At 42.2% G+C, this 23,570-nt stretch overlaps 1 protein-coding gene across 3 annotated transcripts in view; it reads right to left on the bottom strand.

Moving 5' to 3' along the window:
* LOC103748885 (synaptotagmin-9) overlaps window positions 1-23,570 on the bottom strand; it is a 254,122-nt gene that overhangs the window by 17,470 nt on the left and 213,082 nt on the right. For 2 of the 3 annotated variants that reach the window (XM_029555288.1, XM_008851665.2), the window contains exon 7: window positions 6,919-7,207. In XM_029555288.1, coding sequence (XP_029411148.1) covers window positions 6,919-7,207 — 289 coding nt within the window. Of the gene's footprint in view, window positions 1-6,918; window positions 7,208-11,071; window positions 11,661-23,570 lie in introns of those variants that run through there. The other variant, XM_008851667.3, reaches the window with a different exon arrangement.

The following is a 23,570-nucleotide window of genomic DNA, read 5'->3' as shown; positions in this document are numbered from 1 at the left end:
TCGTACCGTGGCTGTTTATTTAGCTGTGTGAGCTTCAGTAAATCATCCTCTAAGAGCCTTGTTTTCCTCATATATAAAATGAGGGAAAATTAACCTACTTCACAGGGTTGCTGTCAATTACAGGGTAATTGTTAGTAAGATATATACAATACTTAGAGATGCATAGGATGTATTAACAATAAATATTACCTGCTATTCATATTATTCTCCATTCCCCAGCTTGTTTAGCAAGAAGGAACTCGGCTCTTCTCTGGTTCTTTTTGTCTTTACACAATTTCCTCCTCCACCTGAGCTCTATGAAACAGGGTCCTCCACAAACACATTGAGCCCCATTCTACCATTGTGCTGCCTGCCACATGCTGCTCCATCTGCTCAAAATGCTCCTAACTCTGGTCTCCATTTAATTAGCTCTTTTCTGTGATGGAAACTCAGCCCGAGGGTTACTTTCCAGATTCCATGGCCTCCCCATCTCCATGGCAACCTTGACCCTATGACTTAACACGTTCCTGTGATACCTTATGCATTCATCCATCAGAGAAGTCATCATTGGACTGTTATCCTCTTTGTCTATAGTTTCTCTGCTTGACTTTAAATTTTTTGAGTAAATAGATCATATCCAATGCTCCATCTCTAATGCTTAGCACAAATACAATATATCTGAAACTTAGTTACACATTCATATACATATATATACATATATATATATATGTATATATATATATATATTACAGTCGGACTCATGGGCATGCACTCTACAGGAGAATACACAGAAGAGGCTAAACTGTACACACCTCCAATATGGCTGGACTTGTGAACGCAGCAGCTCTGGGTCCACGTGTGCATTTACACACAAGCACACAAGCACTTTTACGCTCTCCTACACTTCCACCTGCAGACATAATTCCAATCCCTTCCTGTAGAGCAAATACATCTATTATAAATTAGTTATACTTCTCATTGTTTTCATCCACTCATCAAGAACTAATGGACCTTGAGCCTTTCCTCACAGAGATGCTTTATTTGGCTGCCATTGAGTGAGGTCCTTGTTTAGTTGTTTGTTTAGTTTTTAGCAGATTTGAATATGGACCATGCACAGTCATCTACCTGAATGAATTCCAGGCACAGTTAGATATGTGGCAACAGAATTTTTTCTTGGGAACATGCTCTAATAAGAGATGCAAGTTATTTAACACAGCAGGGAGAGAGTTACTTGAGGTTATTCTCATCTATCCTTGCAATAAAAGGAACTGGACTAAAACAGGAAATAAAATCTGCTATAATGGCTTGTTTTGACTGCCCTGAGAATTCTTCTTCAAAAGCCACTTACAACTTAAAAGAGGTCAATACTTACATCCATACAAGAATGCAATTGGAATCTTCCAAAGACTTCAGTGGGATAAATTCCCCATCTAGCTGCTTGAGGTCACGGTACCTTGTGATAAATTAGCACATTCAATGCAAAGTTTTATTTTACCAACAACAGTTTCAGCACCAAAACATGGAAAGATTTTAAAAAGCTGTTACACTATATTCAAGTAACTCTCATTCACTTGTATTCTAAATTCTGTATGTGTATTAAAGAGGTGGGGAGGGAAGGAGAGAGAAAGAAATAAAGTTGAAATTCTAAAAATTTTACCCAATCACTAAAGATCTCTAAGATTGAGGATAGCATGTGGGGGAATCACTTCAAAATAAAGGCTGAAGGCTTGAGATAGCTCTACAGAGAATAGCTTAATTAAAGAGAGATTCCTATCTTATATATCGTCCCCTCTGTAGTTGCCTGAGAAATATTCCTGAAAGAAATCAGAACCATTCTAATACGCATTGGAATGTGCTTATATCCAGACATACAAGGTTCAATTTTCTAAGGAAGTTGTAATATTCACTCCCTAGAGGTTTTCTAAAGAAATGCTCCAAGACAATGTATGAATGAAGACCTATGACCCGATTTCTTGGTGATCCTTCCCTAACCTGTAACCTCAAAGCATTTGCCTACACAAGGGTGCTAACTTGAGGTTTTAGAATTTCAGTGAACATACTATAATTGGCACAGTCCTCATAGGTCAAGCTTAGAAGATAAGAATGTTGGAATCTTCTAGAAAGGGAGGTTTGGGTAATTGATACCAAATTGAGACACTGATAGGCAGGATTTCAAAATGGTCTCTGTAATAGTTAATCTTCATCATCAATTTGATGGAATTTAGAATCAAAATAGAGACAAATGTCTAGCCATGTCTGTGAGGGAGTTTCTAGGTTGGATTAATTGAAGTGGGGAGACCCACTCTGAATGTAGGTGGCCCCATTCCATGGACTGGGGGTTCTGGATTATATAAAAAGAACCTTGGGAAGATGTAGCTCAGTGGCAGAATGCTTGACCAACAAGCCTAAGGTCCTAGGTTCAATCCCTAGTAGCAGGAAAAAGGAAGTAAGCTGGGTAATGGCATTCATCTCTGTGGAAGCGATGTAACCAGCCACATCAAATTCCTGCCATCTTGCCATCCCCGCCATGATGGTCTACATTCCCTGGAACGTAAGCCCGAATCAACCCTTTCTTCCCTAAGTTGCTTTTGTCAGGTATTTTGTAGCAGCACTGAGACAACTCACACAGCCTCTGAGATCCCTGCCGTGTATACACCCCACATAATTCTCTGCCCTCGAGTGTAGACAGGACCTTGGCATACGAGGGACAGTGCTCATTCTGTTCCCCTTTTCCTTACTCTCCATTGTTACCCCAGCTGCTCCTTTCAAAGGGTAGTTCATCTCAGGACAAGACAAACCTTGACAGGATCCTTCACTTAAGCAACTGGATCAACTACTTCATGTTATAGGAAATAATATGAAAACTTTGTCTTCTGGCTCATGATTAAGTTGTTCTTTTTTTCTACCAAACTCTAACCTCCTGCCTGTGTTGACAACCACTCTGTCTATTTGGTCCATTTACTTGGTCCCATACTTCTTCACTGGCAATTGCTGATTTGAATAAAGATAACCCAGACATCGGAGACACAGCATTGTCCCTGCAATGACATGACCAAGCTCTCATAGAGATGAGCTGGAGGAAAAGCGAGAAAATGAGCAAGGAGCCTGTGCTGGATAGCTTTAGTGTCAACTGGACACACTGGGGTTGAGGGAGCCTCCATTGGGAAATTGCCTCCATTGGACTGGCCTGTGGCCATGTCTGAGAGGCATCTTCTTGATGAGTGACGTGGGAGGGCCCAGCCCACTGTGGGTGGTGCCACCCCTGGGCGGGTGGGCCCGTGTTGTGTAAGAAAGCAGGCTGAGCAGGGGCCAGGGGAGCAAGTCAGTAAGCAGCGTTCCTCCATGGCCTGTGCTCCAGCTCCTGCCTCCAGGTTCCTGCCCTGAGTTCCTACTTTGGGCTCCTCGATGAACTGTGACCCAGGATATGTAAGCTAAATAAACCCTTTCCTCCCCAAGTTGGTAGTGGTCAGAGTATTTTGTCACAGCAATGAAGAAACAAATTAAAACAGAGCCATAAATAACCTGGAACACATCAAAGTTTTAAATTGCTATGGTTTGGATGTATCTCCCAAAAGTTCACATATTAGAAACTTAATCCCCAAAGTCACATGTTCACAGTATTTGGATGTGGGGTTTTTGAAGGGTAATTAGGATGAGATAAGGTCATGAGAATTGAGGGGGTTATTTCCTATGATTGTATAAGAGTGTAATTGAGAAAAGAGAGGATGGGGAAAATAGCTCAGTAGGTAAAGTGCTTGCTCTGCAAACATGAGGACCTGAGTTTGATTCCTCCAAACACATATAAAAAATTCAGGCATGGAGATTGTAAAAAGCCTGGTGAGAGGGTCTGGAGAGATGGCTCAGTGGTTAAGAACACTGGTTGTTCTTGCGGAAGACCCAGGTTTGAATCCCAGCACCCACATGGCAGCTAACAACTGTCCGTAACTCCAGTCCCAGGGGATCCGACAGCCTCTTCTAACCTCCGTGGGCATTGCATGACACGGGTGCACTTACCTACAGGCAGGCAATACATGAATACAAATAAATAAATAAATAAAAATAAATAAATAAATAAATAAATAAATAAATAAAATAAAAAAAACCTGGTGACATAGCTCATGCTTGTAATCCTAGTCTGGGGAGATGGAGGCAGGCAATCCCTGGGCTTGCTAGCCAACCAGACCTGCATAAAAAGCAAGTCCCAGTCTTCAATGAGAGAGTGTATCTCAAAATAAAGGTGTACAGCATCTGAGGAAGAGCATCCAAGGTTACATCTGGCCTGTACAAGCATGCACACATATATACATATATGCACACATATACTCACTTAAAAATAAAGAGACCACTGAGCTAGATTGCTCTGTCTCACTGTGCAATGTGTTTTGCCATGTTATAATGCAGCAAGATGGCCCTCACCTGATGCCAAGCAGGTGCCCATATCATGCTCTTGGATTTTCCAGCCTCCACTGCCATGAACTTGTCTATTCTTTATAAATTACCAGTCTGTAGAATTCAATTACAGCAAGAGAAAACAGACTAAGATGTAAGTGCTTGGGGTGGGGGTGGGGGAGTCAAGCAATAAATAAATAAACCCAAACTATTAATGAGTTTCCTACCCTCACAGATTTCATTCCAACCATTCAAAGAGCTAAGCCCCAAATTTCAGAAGTATCCTGGACTCATCTCTCCCATTTATCTTTTATTTTCAACTATTGGTTACAGCACCATGTGGATTTCAACTCTGAATAGCATTCAAGTCTACCTGCTTTTCTTTGTCCCGTGCCACCTCATGCTAAATCATTTGGCCAAATTATTTGAGTATCCCTGACTGATTTCCTCTTTCTGGTCTTGTTCTTCCTTCATATCATACTCCTGCTTAGATTAATTCAGAGGTTTTCCAGTGAAGCTCAATCTCCTTAGCATTAGTCTACATGGTCCAATGGGTCCAATGCCTGGAATAGCATCTCTGGTCAAATCAATAACTGTCAGTGAGTAAGTTAAGTAGACAAACGAATGGATGGATGGACTGTCTGTCAGCACAGGTAGAGGAGCTAGTGAGGGCTCTTCAGCCTCATATTCCTATACTCACCTACCCTATGCAGCTTTCTCTCAGCCATATTTGCAGACCAACATGTCAAGGTGCTATATGCCCCTGTGACTTCATAGTTTTGCCTTCACTCCCCCCACCACACACACACACACACACACACACACACACACACACACACACACTCATTTAATGAGACAGGGTCACATGTAGCCCAGACTGACCTTAAACTCACCATGCAGACAAGATTGTCCTTGAACTTCTGATCCTTCCATCTCTACCTCCTGAGTGCTGGGATTACAAGCATGTACTAGCATGCCCAGTTTATGTGGTACTGAGGATTGAACCTAAGGTTTCCTGCATGCAAGGTAAGCACTCTGCCAACTGAGTTTCTTCTTCACCCCCAAGACCTTTCTTTTTTTCATAAAAGATTTTATTCATTTTATGTGTATGAGTGTTTTGCCTGCAAGTATGTAAGTGTACTACATGCATGCCTGGTGCCAGTGGAGGCCAGAAGAAAGCATGGGATCCCCTGGAACTAGAGTTGTGGGCAGTTGTTAGCCACCATGTGGTTGCTGGGAACAAAATGGAGTCTCTTCAAGAACAGCAAGTGCTCTTAACCACTGAGCCATCTCTCCAGCCCTACAAGACATTTCTTATAATGAATAGTCTCTAGTCTCCTGGGTCAGATGTGGTGGCTCATGCCTTTAATCCCCACACTCAGCTGTTCCTTTGAACCTTCCACTGGAGACACTACTTTAATTAAGTCTATTGACTGACTACATATAACAGGATACAGTCTCTGCTCTCTAAGTTAAAAACTAGAAAAAAACAACCTTGAGAACAGCCTTAAGGCAGATGTGGTGACCATGCATGTAATCTCAGCACTCAAGAGACAGAGGCAGGTGCATCACTTGTAGTACAAGGCCAGCCTGCACTACATAGTGAGTTCAGGCTAGCCAGGGCTAGTGAGTCTGTCTCAAATAAACAAACAAACAAACAAATAAATAAATAAATAACCACATAATACAAATGAGAGACTTGTTTCTCTTACTATTTTAACAAAATGGACTCACAGAGAAAAATCTCCTTCTCAACTGTATACATTTTGTTATAATTTGAGTTACTAAACACTATTCTCTTAAAAATATTTTTTATTTGTTATTTTTATTTTATGTGTATGAGTGTATTGCCTGCTTGTATGTAAGTGCACCTGTGTCATACTATGCCCGAGGAGGTCAGACGGTGTTGGATTCCCCTGGAACTGGAGTTATGGACTATTATTAGCCACCATATGGGTGCTGAGAATTGAACCCAGGTCCTCTACAAGAGCAGTCAGTGCTCTTAACTGCTGAGCCATCTCTCCAGCCCTACTAGACACTATTCTTAATGACCTAGAAAAGAGTCCGATGGGTTACAAGATTGGGGACAAATCCCTGGGTGTCACTGTCCCAGACAGAATATGATAGTGACTCATAGCAGAACCCAATCCTGAGAGTTGGCTGCTGCCATTTCCAGTTTGAGACTCTTGCTTGTCACATGGGCAGCAGCTTCCTGTTTCCAGAATGCACTGACCTGCCAGCATCTCTGGTCTGGGACCACATGTTTCCATCAAACCAAAGTCTATGAAGTGGTGACTCTCAGGCTACCTCTTACACTGTATCTCTGACCTTCATCTACTGGTTCTTAGGCTAGGAACTCCTTGTGAAAAGAAAGCTACTTTCTAAGAATGGGATTCCATTCTGACATCTATCCCCTGCCCAGGTTTCTTTCCCAGCCCATCCACATACAGGACACAGCTCACTCATTTGATCAAGGTTCCTAACTGCACAGTTTGCATCACTCAGAGCGTGACAGGCCCCAGAATGGGTAACAAAAGAAACAGCCCTTACTTGCATTAAGCAGAGCTCGGATCTTTTTTTCTTCTTCAGCTTCTTGAAGTATCTTTTCTGCCAGTGTCTTCTCCTCTGATTCTATGCATATGTCGGCTTCACGAAGGTATTCTAGGTAGTCAATCTCCCGCTGAGCACGCTCCACTCTCATTGCCAGGCTATCCACTGCGCTTTTGTACTCACTGGTGTGGGTCTGACATCTCCCCAGCAAAATGGATATGTTTTTTGAGAATTCTTGGAAGTCTTGAATGTATGCTCTTGTTGCTTGGGTACATTTTTCCAGCCCTTGCTTCAGACAGAAAATAAATTAGCAAATTATTGCTAATGTAATGTAAATAGTTATAATTCATAGAAAAGGAGTATTAGAAAAATAAAAATAATCAAAAGAAAGGAAATCACCTATAACCTTAAATTCATAGGTACTATTGATATTTAGTGTAACAGTTGTTTTACGTTCTCATATTTACTGAAGCACATAAATATATATATATTTTATATTTTACATGTGATTTAAATAAATGTTTATTTTAACTTGCTGATGTTTTAAACTTTTAAAATATCATTATAGTCTCACTTTATAATTTTTGTGTTATGTCTTTCTTAATTAACAAATTAAATTTCTCTATAATTATGATGAATGTGATGTTTTGATGTGTGGACACATCATAGAATGGTTAGAACAAGCAAATTAGGATGTGCATTACTTCATATATTTATTTTGGAGGTGGTGAAGAACATTTGACATCTATTCTCTTAACAATTTCAGGTATGCAATATGCTGTTGTTATCTATAGTAATGGTAGCATGTAATAGATCTCTTGAACTTATTTTTTTCTTTTGTTTGTGTGTGTGGGGGGGAGTAGATATAGGAACACATGTGAAATGGAGGCCAAAGGTCGACATCAAGTGTCTTTCCCAATCTCTTCTCCATCTTATGTTTTCAGAAAGGGCTGTCAGAATCTGGAGCTCATTGACTGGCTGGTCTGGTGGGCAGTAAGCCCCAGGGATCCACTTGCCCCTGTCTCCCCATCACTGGGATTCCAGTGGGTGCTGGGCATCTGTACTCAGGTCCTCAGGCTTAGGCAGCAAGCACTTTATTGACTAAGCCATCTCCCCATCTCTGGAACTTACTCTAATTGAAATTTTGGATTCTTTGACCAATATCTCCTCATTGCTCATACATCTGTTCTGTTTCTATGAGTTCAACTTTTTTAAAGAGTCAACATACAGTGAAATCATTCAGTGTTCATCTTCTAATGGCTGGCTTTTTTCACTGAGCATGTGATCTTACAAGTTCATCCAGTGTGTCACAAATGAGTTTCCTTTTAAAGGCTGAATAACCCCCAAGTTATTGAGGAGGCTACAGAGAGATGGCTCAGCAGTAAGAGCACTTACTGCTCTTCCAGAGGACCTGGGTTCAGTTCCCAGCACCTTCATAGTGGTAACAACCATTCAAAACTCCAGTTCCAAGGCATCTGACACCCTCATCTGGCCTCCATGGGCATTGCATGAATGGGGTGCATTTATATACATGCAGGCAAAACACTCATACACATAAAAATAGATAAAATATTTTTAAAAGGCTGAATAGCATTCTATCATGCATGTATACATTTTTGTTATCCATCTGTAACATAATAAGATAAAGATTTCCATTAAATTGAAATCGTATTATTTGTTCTGTTAGACACTTTTAGATGAATATTTATTTTTCAAATTTTGTCACTCAATGCTAAGAGAAAAAAATCTATTTAAATTTTTATGCATTTACCCAGTTATTTTCTTAAGCTAGATTTTCAGAAGTAAGTTCTACTCTGCTACCTCTGGCACAAGATCTAGCATATGGCAGTCCTCAGCAAATATTTGTGGAATGAAAGAATAAATGAATAACAATGTGATTTCAGGGTCACAGAGCTTATATTTAAAGTTCACTTGGCACAGTTTACCAGAATGTTCTTCACAAATGTAAAGTCTTATATTCCAAACATCAATATACAAGGTACTTCATTTGGAAGGGAGACGGGGGGGGGGCGGAGAAAGACAGAAAGAAAGAGACAGAGACAGAGACAGAGACAGACAGACAGACAGACAGACAAAGAGATTAGAAATAATTCCTCAAGGCTATATAGTCCATCTTCTCACCTTCCCACACATCCCCCTCAGGAGAGGAAATGTATCCCCTTGTCCTTTAAACCTCTGGGTTGGCCAGCAGTGCCTGTCACTTGGGATTTGGCTTCACCTCTAGGTCAGAGCCAATGGTCAGAGAAAGAGCTCTATAGATCATATCCTTTTTTAAATCCATGTTTTGGGCTGTGAAAGTTTTACCCTGTATGTTATTTCCTTGTCTACAGACAGTACCGAAGGACAATTTGTAGGGGTTTAGCTGGTTGCTGAAGCTGAGCATAATTCTGGCATTTTCTTTTCTTTTCTTTTGATTGATTAATTTTATGTGTATGTGTTTTGCCTACATATACGTAAGTGCACCCATGTATATAATGTCCAAGGAGGCCAGAAGAGGGTGTTGAATCCCCTGGAACTAGAGTTATGGATAGTTGTTAGCCACCATGTGGATGCTGGGACCCAAACTCCAGTCCTCTGCAAGAGCAGCCACTGCTCTAACTGAAGAGTCATTCCCCTAGCCCTGGTTCTGGCATTTTAATAGGTGAGATAAAGTGTCTGGGAAAGGAGCAAAGAGAGCAGCAGCAAGGCACCAGGCCTCAGGACATTTCATCCACAGTTTCAGGACCTCCTTGTGCTGGGGGACAATGGGAGGAAATGCATTCAGACTGCTCTGTGGAATTAATTATTCACACTCTAACTAGCTGACCCAATTATGTGGACTTTCAGATTTTTCAGGAATATACAGGAAATAAAAGATGGAGCTAAGAGTGTCCATAAAAGAAGGTAAATAATATGCCAGTTTAACTTGTAGGAGAACAAGTCATAGAGTGTCCATAAAAGAAGGTAAATAATATGCCAGTTTAACTTGTAGGAGAACAAGTCATAGAGTGTCCATAAAAGAAGGTAAATAATATGCCAGTTTAACTTGTAGGAGAACAAGTCATAGAGTGTCCTTAAAAGAAGGTAAATAATATGCCAGTTTAACTTGTGGGAGAACAAGTCATTAAATATAGAGTGGGGGTCATGAGGGCTGAGGGTGGCTAAAACCAGGGTAGAGGGTTACATTTCTCCTCCAGGATCCTCACTGTTCTACAAATATGTTGAGTTTTGCCTATTTTTGTTTGTTTATTTTGAGACAGAGTCTCACATAGTCCATGTTTGTCTTGAACTTTCTATGTAACCAAAGATGACTCTGAACTCCTGATCCTCCTGTTTCCAATTCCTGAGTCTTGAGATTACAGGCACATGCCAACATGCCTGGTTGATGCAGTGTTAGGCAGTGACCCAGGGCTCTGTGCGTGATACACAACCACTCCGCCAGCTCTTGGAACAAGCTACATTCCCAGCCCCAAGTTTTTGCATTTTCTAATGAGGTGAAAGCTCAAATGCTTTCTCTCTGTCTAATATTGCTGAGAATCTCATTTCTACACCCAAGTCCACTTAAGCTTTGAAAAATAACAGCCACAATTAGCCTTCCTGTATACTACCATGATGTTTACAGGAACCTAAGAATTTATCATAAGAAGGAAAAAAGAAAAGCTGCAATCTGTTAGCATCCCAATACAATAGAGGATGAAGAAAATGTGACTACAGGTTCTAATTTCCATATTTTAAAAATGAACTATTGAGTTTTGGATGTTCAACAATTTGGAAATTTAGTCGCCATGCCAAGCCATGTTTTGAGTATGATTAATGATGCAACACAAAACATCTTCAATTTCTCAGACTTAATTTCTTTATTAAATCTTTATAATAGCCTTAGAAGGTAAATTCTATCATCTCCATTTTATAGGTGAGAAAAACCTACAGTGTAAAGTGCAGAGTGAAGTCACGCTCAAGGTCTAGGTTGGAGCTAATTAGATGGCAGGGGTGCCCGGAACCACTGGGCTACACACACTTGTAAGTCTAATTTAGGAATGGATTTACTGTTTTCTACCTGGAAAACATGCATCCCAGTAGACAGGTAAGTGTGGGTCCAATAAAGTAACTTCCAAGAAGCATGCTCTCTGTGAGAGGCACACATGACACCTACCTCCAAGACTTGAAAGCGCTGGTAGATGTAATGCACCATGGCTGGGTCCTGGGCACAATGTGGTGGGGACAGAAATGCTGCAAGGAACAGAACTAGCAGAGGAGAAGCTCCCCGCAGGGCCACCATCATCTTGCACACTGCTCAGGAGTAGAATTTCTTATGTTTTGGTTCTCAAAGGAGACTCAAGGATCCAGGTGGTGGTCTCCTGTTTTCTGTCCGCTGCTGTGGCAATTCTTTGTAAAACAACGTTTTATGCAGAGAACAACGTTTGTTATTCCACCCAGTGTATGATCTCAGTTTGCAAGCTGGTGATCAAATCCAGCTGTTGGCAGATCAGTCCCTGGAGGCCTTGTTGGCTTACTTTGTACAGAGAGTTCCGAGTCCAGCCTCTGCTGCCCTTACCTTGGGCAGGCACAGATCTTCCCCAGGCTAGCGGCTGAAAGCTGCTTCCAGGCTTAGGGTGTGTGGACTGGAGTGAGGGTTGGGAGGTCTTTCCCCCCTTCCTCTCCGGGAGCTCTTTCCTTTTCCTTTTGATTTCCTCCTCCCTAATGGACTGTGCAGTCCAATCACTGGCTTAGCCCAACACAAACCACCCCCAAGTTTTCAGAGTTAGAATCTCAGTCTAGTTTCTGGCACAAATTCCCAGGATCCTTTTCCAAGAAGTTCTGTTGGAAGACCCCACCCCTCTTTCCAGGCTTCTTTTGCATTCCTGCAGCTCTTAAAGGCACAGCAAGGAAACAGGAACACAGATCTACGCAGGTCTCTGAACAGCCAGCATGCAGGGCTGCTTTGCTCTGTGGCTAGAGAGGTACAGTGGGCTACAGGCCTGGCTATCGAGGTTCACAGATGAGAATTCTCAGGACTGAGCTCAAAAGAAATTTCTTTTTTAAGATGTATTTTTTTTATTTATGTGTACACAAGTGTATCTGTATGTGTATGTGTGTACATGTGAGTGCAAGTGCCCTAGGAGGCCAGAAGAAAGTGTGAGATCCCTTGAAACTGGCGTTATAGGCAGTTGTTAGATACCCAAATTGGAAAAGAAAAAAAAAACAACTCCAATACTCTGCAAGAACACCAAGTGCTCTTAAGCACTGGCCTTGACTGTCACTGTAAGCTTTGAGGCCAGTAGCCAAGCACTGTGAACCCACTGTTTTCTTTCCCCCACAAGCGTCCAACTCTTCTGTTTTCCTACATCAGTATCCTGACAGGGGAAACGCCAGCCCTCAGGTATCACCACTGTTTACTCAGTGTGGACAGATGGAGGTCATTAGGCCCTGATCTGTGTAAGCCCAGCTCTGAGCTGAGCATCTTTCCTGAGTAACTGACCAGTTAACCTCCACTAGTGTTCTTCATCAGCATCACCACCGGTGGCCCATTTGCTCCAGTGTCTTCATGTTAACTAACTTCTGCTTTAGTTTGCTTCTCTGTTGCTGAGATAAAACACTGCCAAAACCAATTTGGCCAAGAAAGGCTTTATTTCATCTTATACTTCCAGGAAATAGTTCATCACTTAGGGAAGTTGGAGCAGGAACTCAGGGTAGGAACCCAGAGGCAGGAATTGTGTGGAGAGACCATGAAGAAATGCTGCTTACCAGCTTGCTCTCTCTCACCTCCTCAGCTACTTTTCTTATACAGCCCAGGCCCATCTGCCTAGGAATGGCACCACCCTCAGTGCGCTGGGCCCTTCTACAGCAATCAGCAATCAAGAAGACACCCCACAGACATTCCCACAGGCCAGTCAGATGGAGGAAGTTCTCCCACTGAGGCTCCTTCTTCCCAGGTGACACTAGCTTATGTCAAGTTGACAAATACTAACCAGCACACCACCTGACTTCTAGAACTTTCTCTGCTCCCAGAATCTCCTACTCTGCTGAGAGCTGCTAGCCAACTCTGAGAAACTCAATGAGGAGGAGACTCTACCTCACTGAGGAGGCAGAATTCAGCTCAACAGAATCCCATATGGGATACCAGAATTCATCACTTAGATGTAAGTGGGGATGGCACCTCCTTTCTCCCCTCTCTCTCACTTCTCCTCTTTCTTCATCTGTTAGTCACCTCTCCTGCAACCCACCCTCACACAATAGCTATTTGCCTTAATGTCTTCCTAAAATCTTTCAGCCTCTTACAAGTAATTGCCTTGTTTCCTACATGAGTGATTGGCGCAGCCTCTAATTCCCTGTGTTTAGCACTGACTGATTTTATTCCAAAATGAAAGCTCTTTACCACACGACCTTAGCCAACCTTTCTTACTTCATCTTCTACCATTGCCTACATTCATCCTCCACAAAAGCCACGTCTAATTGTCTCCAAACTCCACAATGTCATTTAACAATGTGGTATCTTTGTGTGGATGGGTGGGAAGCCCTACAGCCTAGAATATTTTCTCCTTTCATAACTATGGATTTTTTTTGAGACAGGGTCTCCCTGTAGCTCCAGCTGGCCTCGAACTCACTATGTAGACCAGGCTGGCCTTGAACTCACAGAGATCCACCTGCTTCTCCTTCCCGAATGCTGGGATTAAAGGTGTGTGCCACCTTACCCCACAGAACTATGGATTCTTACTCATCCTTTAGGTTGCCTCTTCACTGCCACCCTGGGCGGAATAGTCCCTCATCTGTTCTAGAGCATGTGGAAGTCTGAATGTTGTAATTTTGAGGGAAAGGTGAATCTGGACATGGGTGCTCTGATGGAGAGGTGTGGCCAGGCAACCTCTGGGGCACTGGTGTGGGAAAAGAAAGGGATGTACCATATTAATGAGCCAAACTGTGTCCCTAGATTCCTGTGTTGGAATTATAATCCCCATGATCTCAGAATGTGACTGTGTTTGAGATAGAGGTGATTAAGTGAAAATGAGCTCTTAGGGTAGATCCTAAACCAGTCTGACTAATGTTCCTATAGAAAGAGCAAATTTGGACACAGGTACAGGCATGGAGAACAGACCATGTGGGGGCACAGGGAGAGGAAGGCCACTTGCAAGCCAAGGAATGAGGCCTCTGAGAACCAAACATCTAGACTCTTTGATCTTGGACTTGCAGCCTCTGGAAGTAAGAAAATGAACTCCGTATTATCTAAGTCACCCAGTCTGTGGTATCTTGTATCGGAAGCCCATGAAGACCAACATAAACACTCATTGAGTGATACAAGCCGATATGGGAAACATACCCAGAGTCCAATAGGGGCATACAGGATGTTCTTGGTCAAAAGTGAATTGACAAAGGTGATAAGTGATGATTTGCAGGCCCAGCCCTACAGCTGGAGCTCCAAACCCTCCTTTCACCTGCCTCCTGGACGTTTCCACTGCAGACTCGACCCACTTTTATCGTCTTTTTACTCAAGCGTCCTTCAGACTCATTTCTCTCAGCCAGCAACAGTGTCATTATTCCAGACCAAGACTTAATCTTGCTGCTTAAATATATCTAAAGTATGTCTCCTTTTTATTCTGCTGATTCCTCACTTAGGACTTTCTCATTTCCTTTTTTAAGACTCATTTAACAAATTTGGGGGCTACTTATTTGTGTTCTAGGTATTGGACTATATTTGAGGGATACCATGACAGACATGGTAGGCAAATTCTTTTTCTTAATAGGGGAGGCAATCATATGAATACACAACTACAATACACTGTAATTATCCTAATTATGCATTTGTAGGGTAGTACTAATTGCTATGAAGCATAAAGTGGGGCACCTGAGGTCGGTAAATCTGGGATGACTTCTCAAAGGAAGTACATCTGAGTTGAACCTTGTAGAATGACTAGGAACTAACTCTATAAAATGGATAATGGGGAGGAGAAGTGAGGAATGCCCCTAAGGCAGAAGCAGAAGCCCATGCAGAGAGTCATAACCTAGAGAGAGCCCAGTGGACTTGTGGACTGATAATAGGTGTGGGTCTAGGAGAGTGTCATATGTTAGGATTCCCAGGAAACAGACTGTGATACCAATTTACATGTAAGATGTCTCTGGAGGTATGCTTTCTGAACAATACCTATGAGGGAGTAAAGGAAGGAGACCAGGCAGAAGTTGAACTGCAAGACAGCTGTAACACAGATTTCAATCAATCATATTCAATCAATCTGCATTCTCCTTTGCATTTAGTCTAGGCTCCCAGCCCCTGTGAGGATGCCACCCACATTCAGGGTGAATCTTCCATCCTCACTAAGGCTTTCTGGAAACATCCTCATTGACATAGCCAGAGGTACATTTCCACGGTGATTATGAATCCAATGAAGTCAACAGTGAAGATTAACCATTGTTAATGAGGGCACGTTGGGTATGGTGTAAACTGAGGTTAAAGTTCCATATCCTGTCACTCTACATCAACCAGTTTCTAGATGAGAGTGTATAGAATTGGTGAGGTAGCTTCCTTTGACTCGGGACAACTCCCACAGAGGACCTGGGAGTGGTAATATTTTGGGTTGGCATCATTATCAGTCTAGGGGTAAGGTTGGGTTCATTTTTTCAGCCAATTAAAGAACTAAAAGGCAGGACAAATCTCAGACCAACAAAGAATGGCAACCAAACAGACTTTTACTGAAAGATAAAGAATCACATCCACACACATAATCACATATACATACACACATTCATGCAGAAAGATGAAGCTCTCCACAAGTGGAGAGGGGACCTGGAAACTGAGAATCCAAGGTCCCCGGGGAAAGGTCTGGGGTTTAAGGGTTTAAATAGTTTCCTCTTCCCTAATTTTGGAATGGTCAACTTAAACAAATAAGAGAACGTGTTCACATCTCCAAGCTGAAATATCTTGGGCTCCTTGACTCTAAGCAAGTCTGTTGAAGAGACCTTGTTGGGGGTTAATAAGACCTCCCTGCCAGAGACTAAGAAAATGAAAGTGTACCATCTTTATTACTTCTCAGTGACCCTGTCTACTTATAAAGAGTTTAGTCCTTTATGGTAACACTTGCAGAACTAAGGAAATGAGTGCCCTTATCTTACAGGGTAAATTTAAATAATATGTCAGTGTCTCCTTCAGCCTGATAAGGAGAAAGCCAGACCTTGACAAGTGTGTAGGGTATGCCAAACATTTTAGGTGTGATGGTCGGAACTATGATGGAACAGCTGGACAGTGGAGTAGCCTAAGTAGGTCTATGTTTTAGGTAGACATTTCTAGAGGCCAGGTGAAGATGGGTTGGAGTGTTACAAGACAAAATTCAGTGTGAGATAGATTACAAAGCTTTTACAGAGATTTGTGGGAGAAAACACGAAGGCCAGAATAGTGTTAGTGGAAAAAGAGCTAAACAGATGCCTTTGAGAAGTATTTAGGGTACAGGATTGACAGAACTTGGTTGCTGATTGAATGAATGAATGTCAGAGCAAGGAAGGAGTCAGGGTGATGGTCAAGCCTGCATTCCGACCCTTTCTAGTCTGCTGTCTACACTATAGCCAGGATAATGGGGCTGATATGGCAAGCTCACCATATAATTTCCCTGCTTTGGTGCCTTGATTGTCTGCCAGTTCTTTCCCAATAAAGTTGACATTCCTCAAGATCAGAGAAATCTCTTCAAGTAAATTACATCTGAGATTTATAACAGGACTAACTGGTCAGCAAAGGAAGAGGGAGTATATATGAAGCATTTCCCAGTGGAGAGGACCCACTCTGTAGCCCTTTAATGTAGATTGGCCAGCAAGCCAGCCTCTTGGAATTGAATATATCTCTTCCAGATCCAGTCTTGCCACCCTGCCTTGGTCTTGCCGTCTGTCTATCTTGGAGCCTTGTTCGGATACCACACCCTTGCCTGGACTAACTTTTTTCCTCTTAGTCTGGGCTCAGATTTGCTTCCAGAACTCTTTTTATAAATCATAGCTTCTTAAACTGTGGATCATGACCCAGTTAGGATCACATAACTAATGTGGGGGTTGTGGAAAATTTGAAACAGTAAAAAGTTTCTGAATGCTCAATGACTGAAAAATTAATTCAAATTATATAAGGAATGAATCACAGGTGTTTGGGGTAGCACTCACCCAAGCTGCGTTGTGAGATTTTTCTTCAGCCTTGGTTCTGAACATACACACCATGTATATTTTGCATTTTATAAGTTGTCGTGTCACAGAATGTCAGCAAATGCTGCCTGAAACTCTTCTGTTCAGATTTGACATACTTGTATGTTAGCAATTTCAGTTTCTACTGTACATACAAAATTTTATGCTCTCATAAAAACATATTTCATTACAGAAAAGATTTTAAATTGGAAATGGAAAAGTTTAAGTGAGGGGTAGACAAGAGAGGGTAGGTGGCTGGTTAACCCAACTAAGGATATAGGAAAAAGCCTATAGAAATCTACTATTGTGCAAGCTAACCAAAAATCTTGACCAGAAGTACCCTGAATGGAAGGACAGTGCTGTTCTCAGAAGTCATAGGTAACTAAATGAAAACCCCAGGGCCCAGCCTGGCATGGAGTACTTCCCTATGAATTGTTGATCAGGCTTTTGCCATTGCTCTTGGCTTCCCATAAGAACTAGATGGTAAGACCTTATTCCTAAAGACACCACACACTTTGGTTTCAGGAGGACATAGATAAATCAAGATGAAATGAGATAGAAGCTTCTTCCCTGCTGGCTAGCCTTCAGAGTGAGAAGCCTTCTGCAGGCTTCTGGGGAGAATGCTCTTAACCAACTGTGAGCTCTGTGAATTACAATACCAACCTGACAGGCAAGGTGTGCCAACTGGTGAAATAGTGGTATGGCTGTTAGTGAGAGTAACCAACTGCTTTATGATTATATTTGAGACCTGCTCCACAGAAGAAAATTCATGTCTGGTACTATAAATCTGTTCAAAAGTTCATGGCTCAGGAAGTCACAGGCATTAGGGCAGAAATCTACTATTGTTTGCTAAGTGAACATGTTGTCAAAGTACCTTCTGCATATTTATGTTTATACCCATAGATCAGCCTTGGTTGGAGAAGTTTCTGCCTGCAGTGGATGTTGATTAATATAGAGACTCCTAACTGGTCAGAGAGCTGAGAATAAATGACTGTTGAGTATACGTCCCTAAATGAGGCATGTATATCACCCCCTCCAAAGCTCAAGGAACTTTATGGAAGGGGGAGTAGAAAGAATGTAAGAGCAGGAGGATGAGGAGGAGTGCTGTGAAACACTTTCTTCTGGATATGGTATGGTTGTTGTACACACGAACTCACAGTAGCTGTGGTTACCTGCACAAGACTTTCATAAGATGGGGCCTGTCAGTACTCTAGCATGGACAGGGGAGGGGATGATGAGGTCCTCCCCTACCCCAAGAAGCTATAGGCAGTTAATGGTTGCTGGGGAGGGGAGAATCATCTTTCTTAGTAGTGTTGCCACTGGCAAGTTGCCCATACTCCAGTAAATAACCCTACATCCATGCTCATGTTAGTAACCCTAATTAAAATCAATGGGTTTTTTAAAAACCCACAAAAGAAAGATATGAAAGTAGGAAGAGGACTTGTTGGGAAGAGAAAGGGGTCCTACAGAGTAGGAGGGGGATGAGAGAGTAGTGGGGATGGTGAAAATGGACAAATTATAGTATATGCATATATAAAATTGTCAGAGCTCAAAAAATTTTTTTAATGTAATATTTCCTGTGATGGCTTGAATAAATGTCTCCTGTAGGCTGCAAGTATTTGAACAATTTGTCCCCAGTTGGTGGTGCTGTTTTGGGAGGTTTTAGGTGGTGCAGTCTTGCCAGAGAAAGCAGATCACTGAAGGCAGGTTTTGAGAGTATATAGCTATCTGCTTCCTGTGCCTGCTTGCAGATGTGAGTGCTTAGCTTTCTGCTCTGGCTGCACCCTCCCATGCCTCCCCACAATGATGGACTCTTATCCCTCTAGAACCATAAGCCCAATAAACTCTTCCTTCTGTAAGTTGCCTTGGTCATGGTGTTTCATCACAGCAAGAGAAAAGTGGAAAATAAAGTTGGTACCAGAGTGGGCTGTTGCTGTGAAGAACCTGACCTTGTGGGGTTTGGGAGGAATGTGGAAAGCTTTGGAAATTTGAATTAGAAAAGCCATCAAATACTGTAAGCAGAGCTTAAAGGCTAATAGAAGCCTGGAAGAAAGTAGGGCTGAGAGCAAGGTGGTTCCGGAGGGAAATAAGGACTTAAGCAGCAACGAGAATATTTTGGCAAAGCATCTGGCTCCCATCTGCCTATAGCCTAAGAGCTTCCCTGATGCTCAGTTGAAAAGTAATGAACTAATTTCTTTGGCAGAGGAAATTTCAAGACAGCTTAATGTTAAGTCAGTGCCATGGTTATTAATGGTGAATATTATGGAACTCCAGTGAAAAGAGCAAGTGGGGCAGAAGGGAATACAAAAGAGAAAAGAACACTAGGAAGCTTAACATTGGAACCAAGGCATGTGCTGAGTGAGAGACTCTCTGATAAGGAGATCAGAGCCATTAAGAGGAGACCTCCAGATCTGCACTTGTACAATGGAAAGAGTACCCTCAGGGCAAGACCCCACCAGCTAAGCTTTCTTGTGAAGGAGAAGGCCTGAGAAGTGTTCTACTCCTACAATTTGCAGCCCACAAAAGCTGCTGGTAATGTGGATGAAGTAGAGCAGGGTCCATCCCAAGCTGGCAGCCAAACTTGGCAGTGCCCACATGGTGCTGGCATACAGGCATGAAAGATGCAAGAGTGAGGGGGCCATTAGTTCTTCGTCTGTGGTTTCAGAGAGCTGCGTCCTGCCATGCCTGACCCACCGTGATGGACTCTTATCCCTCTGGAACCATAAGCCCCATAAATTCTTCCTTCTATAAGTTGCCTTGGTCATGGTGTTTTATCACAGCAACAAAAAAATAACTAATACATTTCTGCATCACCATTTCTCAGCAAATTGATCTATCTTTGGATTGTATTGTGTTAGCATGTTTACTTTTAAACGCTATTGTTTGGAGGCTGGACAGCTGGCTCAGTAGTTAAGAACACTTGTTATTCTTTCAGAGGACTTGGGTTCAGTTCTCATCAGCCACATGGTGGCTAACAACTGTCCATAACTCCAGTTAGGGGATCCTACACCTTCTCCTGGCTTCTGTAGGAATTGGACACATGTGGGGCACTTACATACGTGCAGGCAAAACACCCAGACACATAAAATTAATAAAAACCAGCAACTGTTGTTTGAGATGCTGACCTGAGTTTCATTTAAAAAACATTATTCAAGGAATTTTGTCTTGGGATTAGGACAGAATTTCCAACAATTCTAAAATGACCCTACACATACCTCTGTCATTTTGTACTACGTATTTATGCACAGTGGCATTCTCAGCATTAACAATTATATAATAAAATATTGAACAACTCTGAGAAATGTTGAAGATGCTCTTCAACCTTCAGTATCAATATTTAATTCTTTGTGTAATAATAAATACTATTTTCTCTTTAGTATTTTTTAATGGTGAAATTATATGTATACCAAATAATTATCTTAAAATAAGAGCAGGAAAGACTCTTAAACCCCCTGAGTCTCTCCAGTCCCTACTGTCTTCTTTTTGCATTTTAAAATTGTCATTATTAGTGTGTGTGTGTTTGTACCATGCTGTGTGTGTGGATGTCAGAGGGCAACTTTGTAGAGCTGGTTCTCTCCTTCCAATGTTCTCCACTCCACTGTTATGTGGATTTTGGGGACTGAACTCAGGTCATCAGGCTTGGGTGGTAAGTACTTTATCCCCTAAGTCATCTTGCTGGGTTATTAATTATTTTTTTGCTGATATAAAATCTTTATGAATATCTACTATTTTACCATGCACAGGGTTCTTTTGGAGATTAAGGTATGTAGATAAATTTGCATTGATACTTACTGGATGAGGACAGCTAAAGAATTTTGGTTTCTGAATCTGCCTTTTATATCTTCTCTTTCTCTTCACCTTGAGGCTGCATTCTCTTTTTCTTATTTGGATTTTCTGTGTTAACCTTGTTCTGGTTCATGACTCAGTTCAGTAACTGGTTCCTGTAAAAGGGTTTAGCAGAACTTGTGTTCTGATCTCCTTTAGTGCCCTTGTCCATGGTCCCTACACTCCATTCTCTAGGTATAGGAGTCTTGGTAGTGTCCCTGAGAAAGGACCCCAGAGACCTGTGGAAACCACCAAGACAGGCTCAACCTCAGTCTCTCCTAAAATCTCACACTACTCTGTATTCTGGTCCAGCATCTCTTCATGCTCTAATAGGCTGCAGCACACAGCTTTCCCCAAGGAAAGAGTAGAATTTTGACAGACAGAGAAGGTTGGGAAGGACTGTTCAGGGCTTGTTTCCCCTGAAGCTACAAGGAATTTCTCTTGCCTGAGTTCTGAGCATATTTCACCCTTGTGAAAGTCCAGATGTCCTGTCATACTCCAAGGACACTTCTAAGAGGAAACCATTCTCCTTCCCACTTTTCTGCCACCCCAGAGAGCTAGGAAAAGCTAAACTTGAACCACTGGCTTCTTTGATCGCTGTGAAGAGATAATTTTACTGGAAGAATAAAAATTCACAATTCAACCCACTTTGGCGTTGGGGGTGGGGGATTGGATGCCACATGAAGCATTGTTGACTTGAAATATGAAGTTAATTGTTAAAAAAAAAATTTTTTTTGGTCTTTTTGAGACAGGGTCTCCCTGGAGCCCCAGCTGTCCTGGAACTCACTACATAGACCAGGCTGGCCTTGAACTCACAGAGATCCACCTGCCTCTGCCTCCCAAGTGCTGGGATTAAAGGCCTGTGCCACCACGCCCAGCAAAATTAATTGTTAAAAATTTTTACAGGGCTGGGAAGATTGTTCATTCAGTAAGGTGTTTGCTGCTTAAGCATGAAGACCTGAATTCAATCTCAAGAATTCATGTAAAAGACTGGGTATGGTGGCTTGTAATCCCAGAGCTAGGACGGCAGAGACAGGCAGATCCTCTGGGTCATTGGCCAGCCAGTCAAGCCAAATTGGTGAGCTTCAAGTTCAGTGAGAGACCCTGTCTCAAAAAAATGGGTGGAGAGGAATAAGAAATGGCTTAGCGGGTAAAGAATGCTTGTTGGTCTTCTAGAGGACTTGAGTTCAGTTCCCACCACCCACATTGGGTGACTCAGAGTCACCTGTAGCTCCAGCTTCAGGGGATCTGATTCTGTCTTTAGGCCTCTGCAGGCATCCTCACACATGTGCACATACGCACAAATATCTATCTATCTATCTATCTATCTATCTATCTATCTATCTATATATACACACATAAATAAAAATAAATCTTAAAAAAATACAGGGTGGACAGTTCCTGAGGAACAATACACCTGCACACACAGGTGTGTACCTATACACATATGAACCTTCACCCCACAACACAAAGAGTCCAGGCGTAGGCCTTTTAATATAGAGCAACAGAGTCTGTATAGGGTGGTGTCGTGATAGAAAAGAATGGTTCACAGAAAGTGCTAACTTTCTTCTGTCACACACACACACACACACACACACACACACACACACACACATATATATGTATATACGTGTGTGTGTATGTGTGTGTGCCCAACTGTGAGGGTCAAGTTGCTTGTATTTGAATGAGAGGTGCTGAGGAACTTTAGAAATCAGTGCCCCCCCCACCTCTGGATTTTTTTTTTATACAGAATCTCATTGTGTAACCCTGACTGCCCTAGAACTCACTATGTAGACCAGGCTGACCTCACATTCACAACAATCCTACTACTTCTGAGTTCTGAGACTACAGGCATGCACAACCACACCTAGTCAACTCTTCTTCCCTCCCTCCCTCCTTCCTTCCCCACTCTTTCCTTTCCCTTCCCTTCCCTTCCTCTCTCTCCTCTCTCTCCTTTCTCTGTCTCCTTTCTCTGTCTCCTTTCTCTCTCTCTCTCCTCTCTCTCTCTCTCTCTCTCTCTCTCTCTCTCTCTCTCTCTTGAGACAGGCCCCCACATAGCACAAGTTGACCTTGAACTTTCTATATAGCCAGTGATCAGTTCAAACTCCCCATTCTCCTGCCTTCACCTCCCAGGTGCTGAGATAACAGGCACATGTACTCCAGGCCCAGTTAACTTCCTTTCTAAGCATAATAACATTCTCCCAGTTGTACTGATTTTCTTCTAATTTGCTACTTTTGTCTTTTCAAGTCTTTGGATTCTGTGAAAGAGGAGGGAGAAACCAAGGTGTAGGGAAGTGTCTGTGGAGTTTCATGGGGACTAAATGCAGTTCGAGGAAGGAATAAAAAGGAAGAAATAGGATCTGGAGACGTGGTTCAACACTAGCTGCTCTTGCAGAGAACTTGGGCTCAGTTCCCAGCATCCACATGGTGCCTATCAACTGTCTATAACACCAGTCTAGGAGATTAAACACCCTCTTCTGGCCTCTGAGTGTACTGCATGCATGTGGTGTACTTACATATATGCAGGCAAAACACTCATACACAGAAAATAAAAAATAAATAAATTCAATTTTGTTTACAAAAATTTTATTGAGAATTTCACACATGCATATAAGATGTTTGATCAAATCCATGCCCACTCCCTCCCCTCCAACATTCCCCTCTCTGAAGAGGTAACCCTA

The sequence above is a fragment of the Nannospalax galili genome, unplaced genomic scaffold (assembly GCF_000622305.1).
Source record: "Nannospalax galili isolate Female #2095 unplaced genomic scaffold, S.galili_v1.0 scaffold426, whole genome shotgun sequence".
Classification (NCBI taxonomy): Eukaryota; Metazoa; Chordata; class Mammalia; order Rodentia; family Spalacidae; genus Nannospalax; species Nannospalax galili.
Note: the sequence above shows the minus strand (reverse complement) of the source record. Positions and strands in the feature narration are given on the sequence as shown.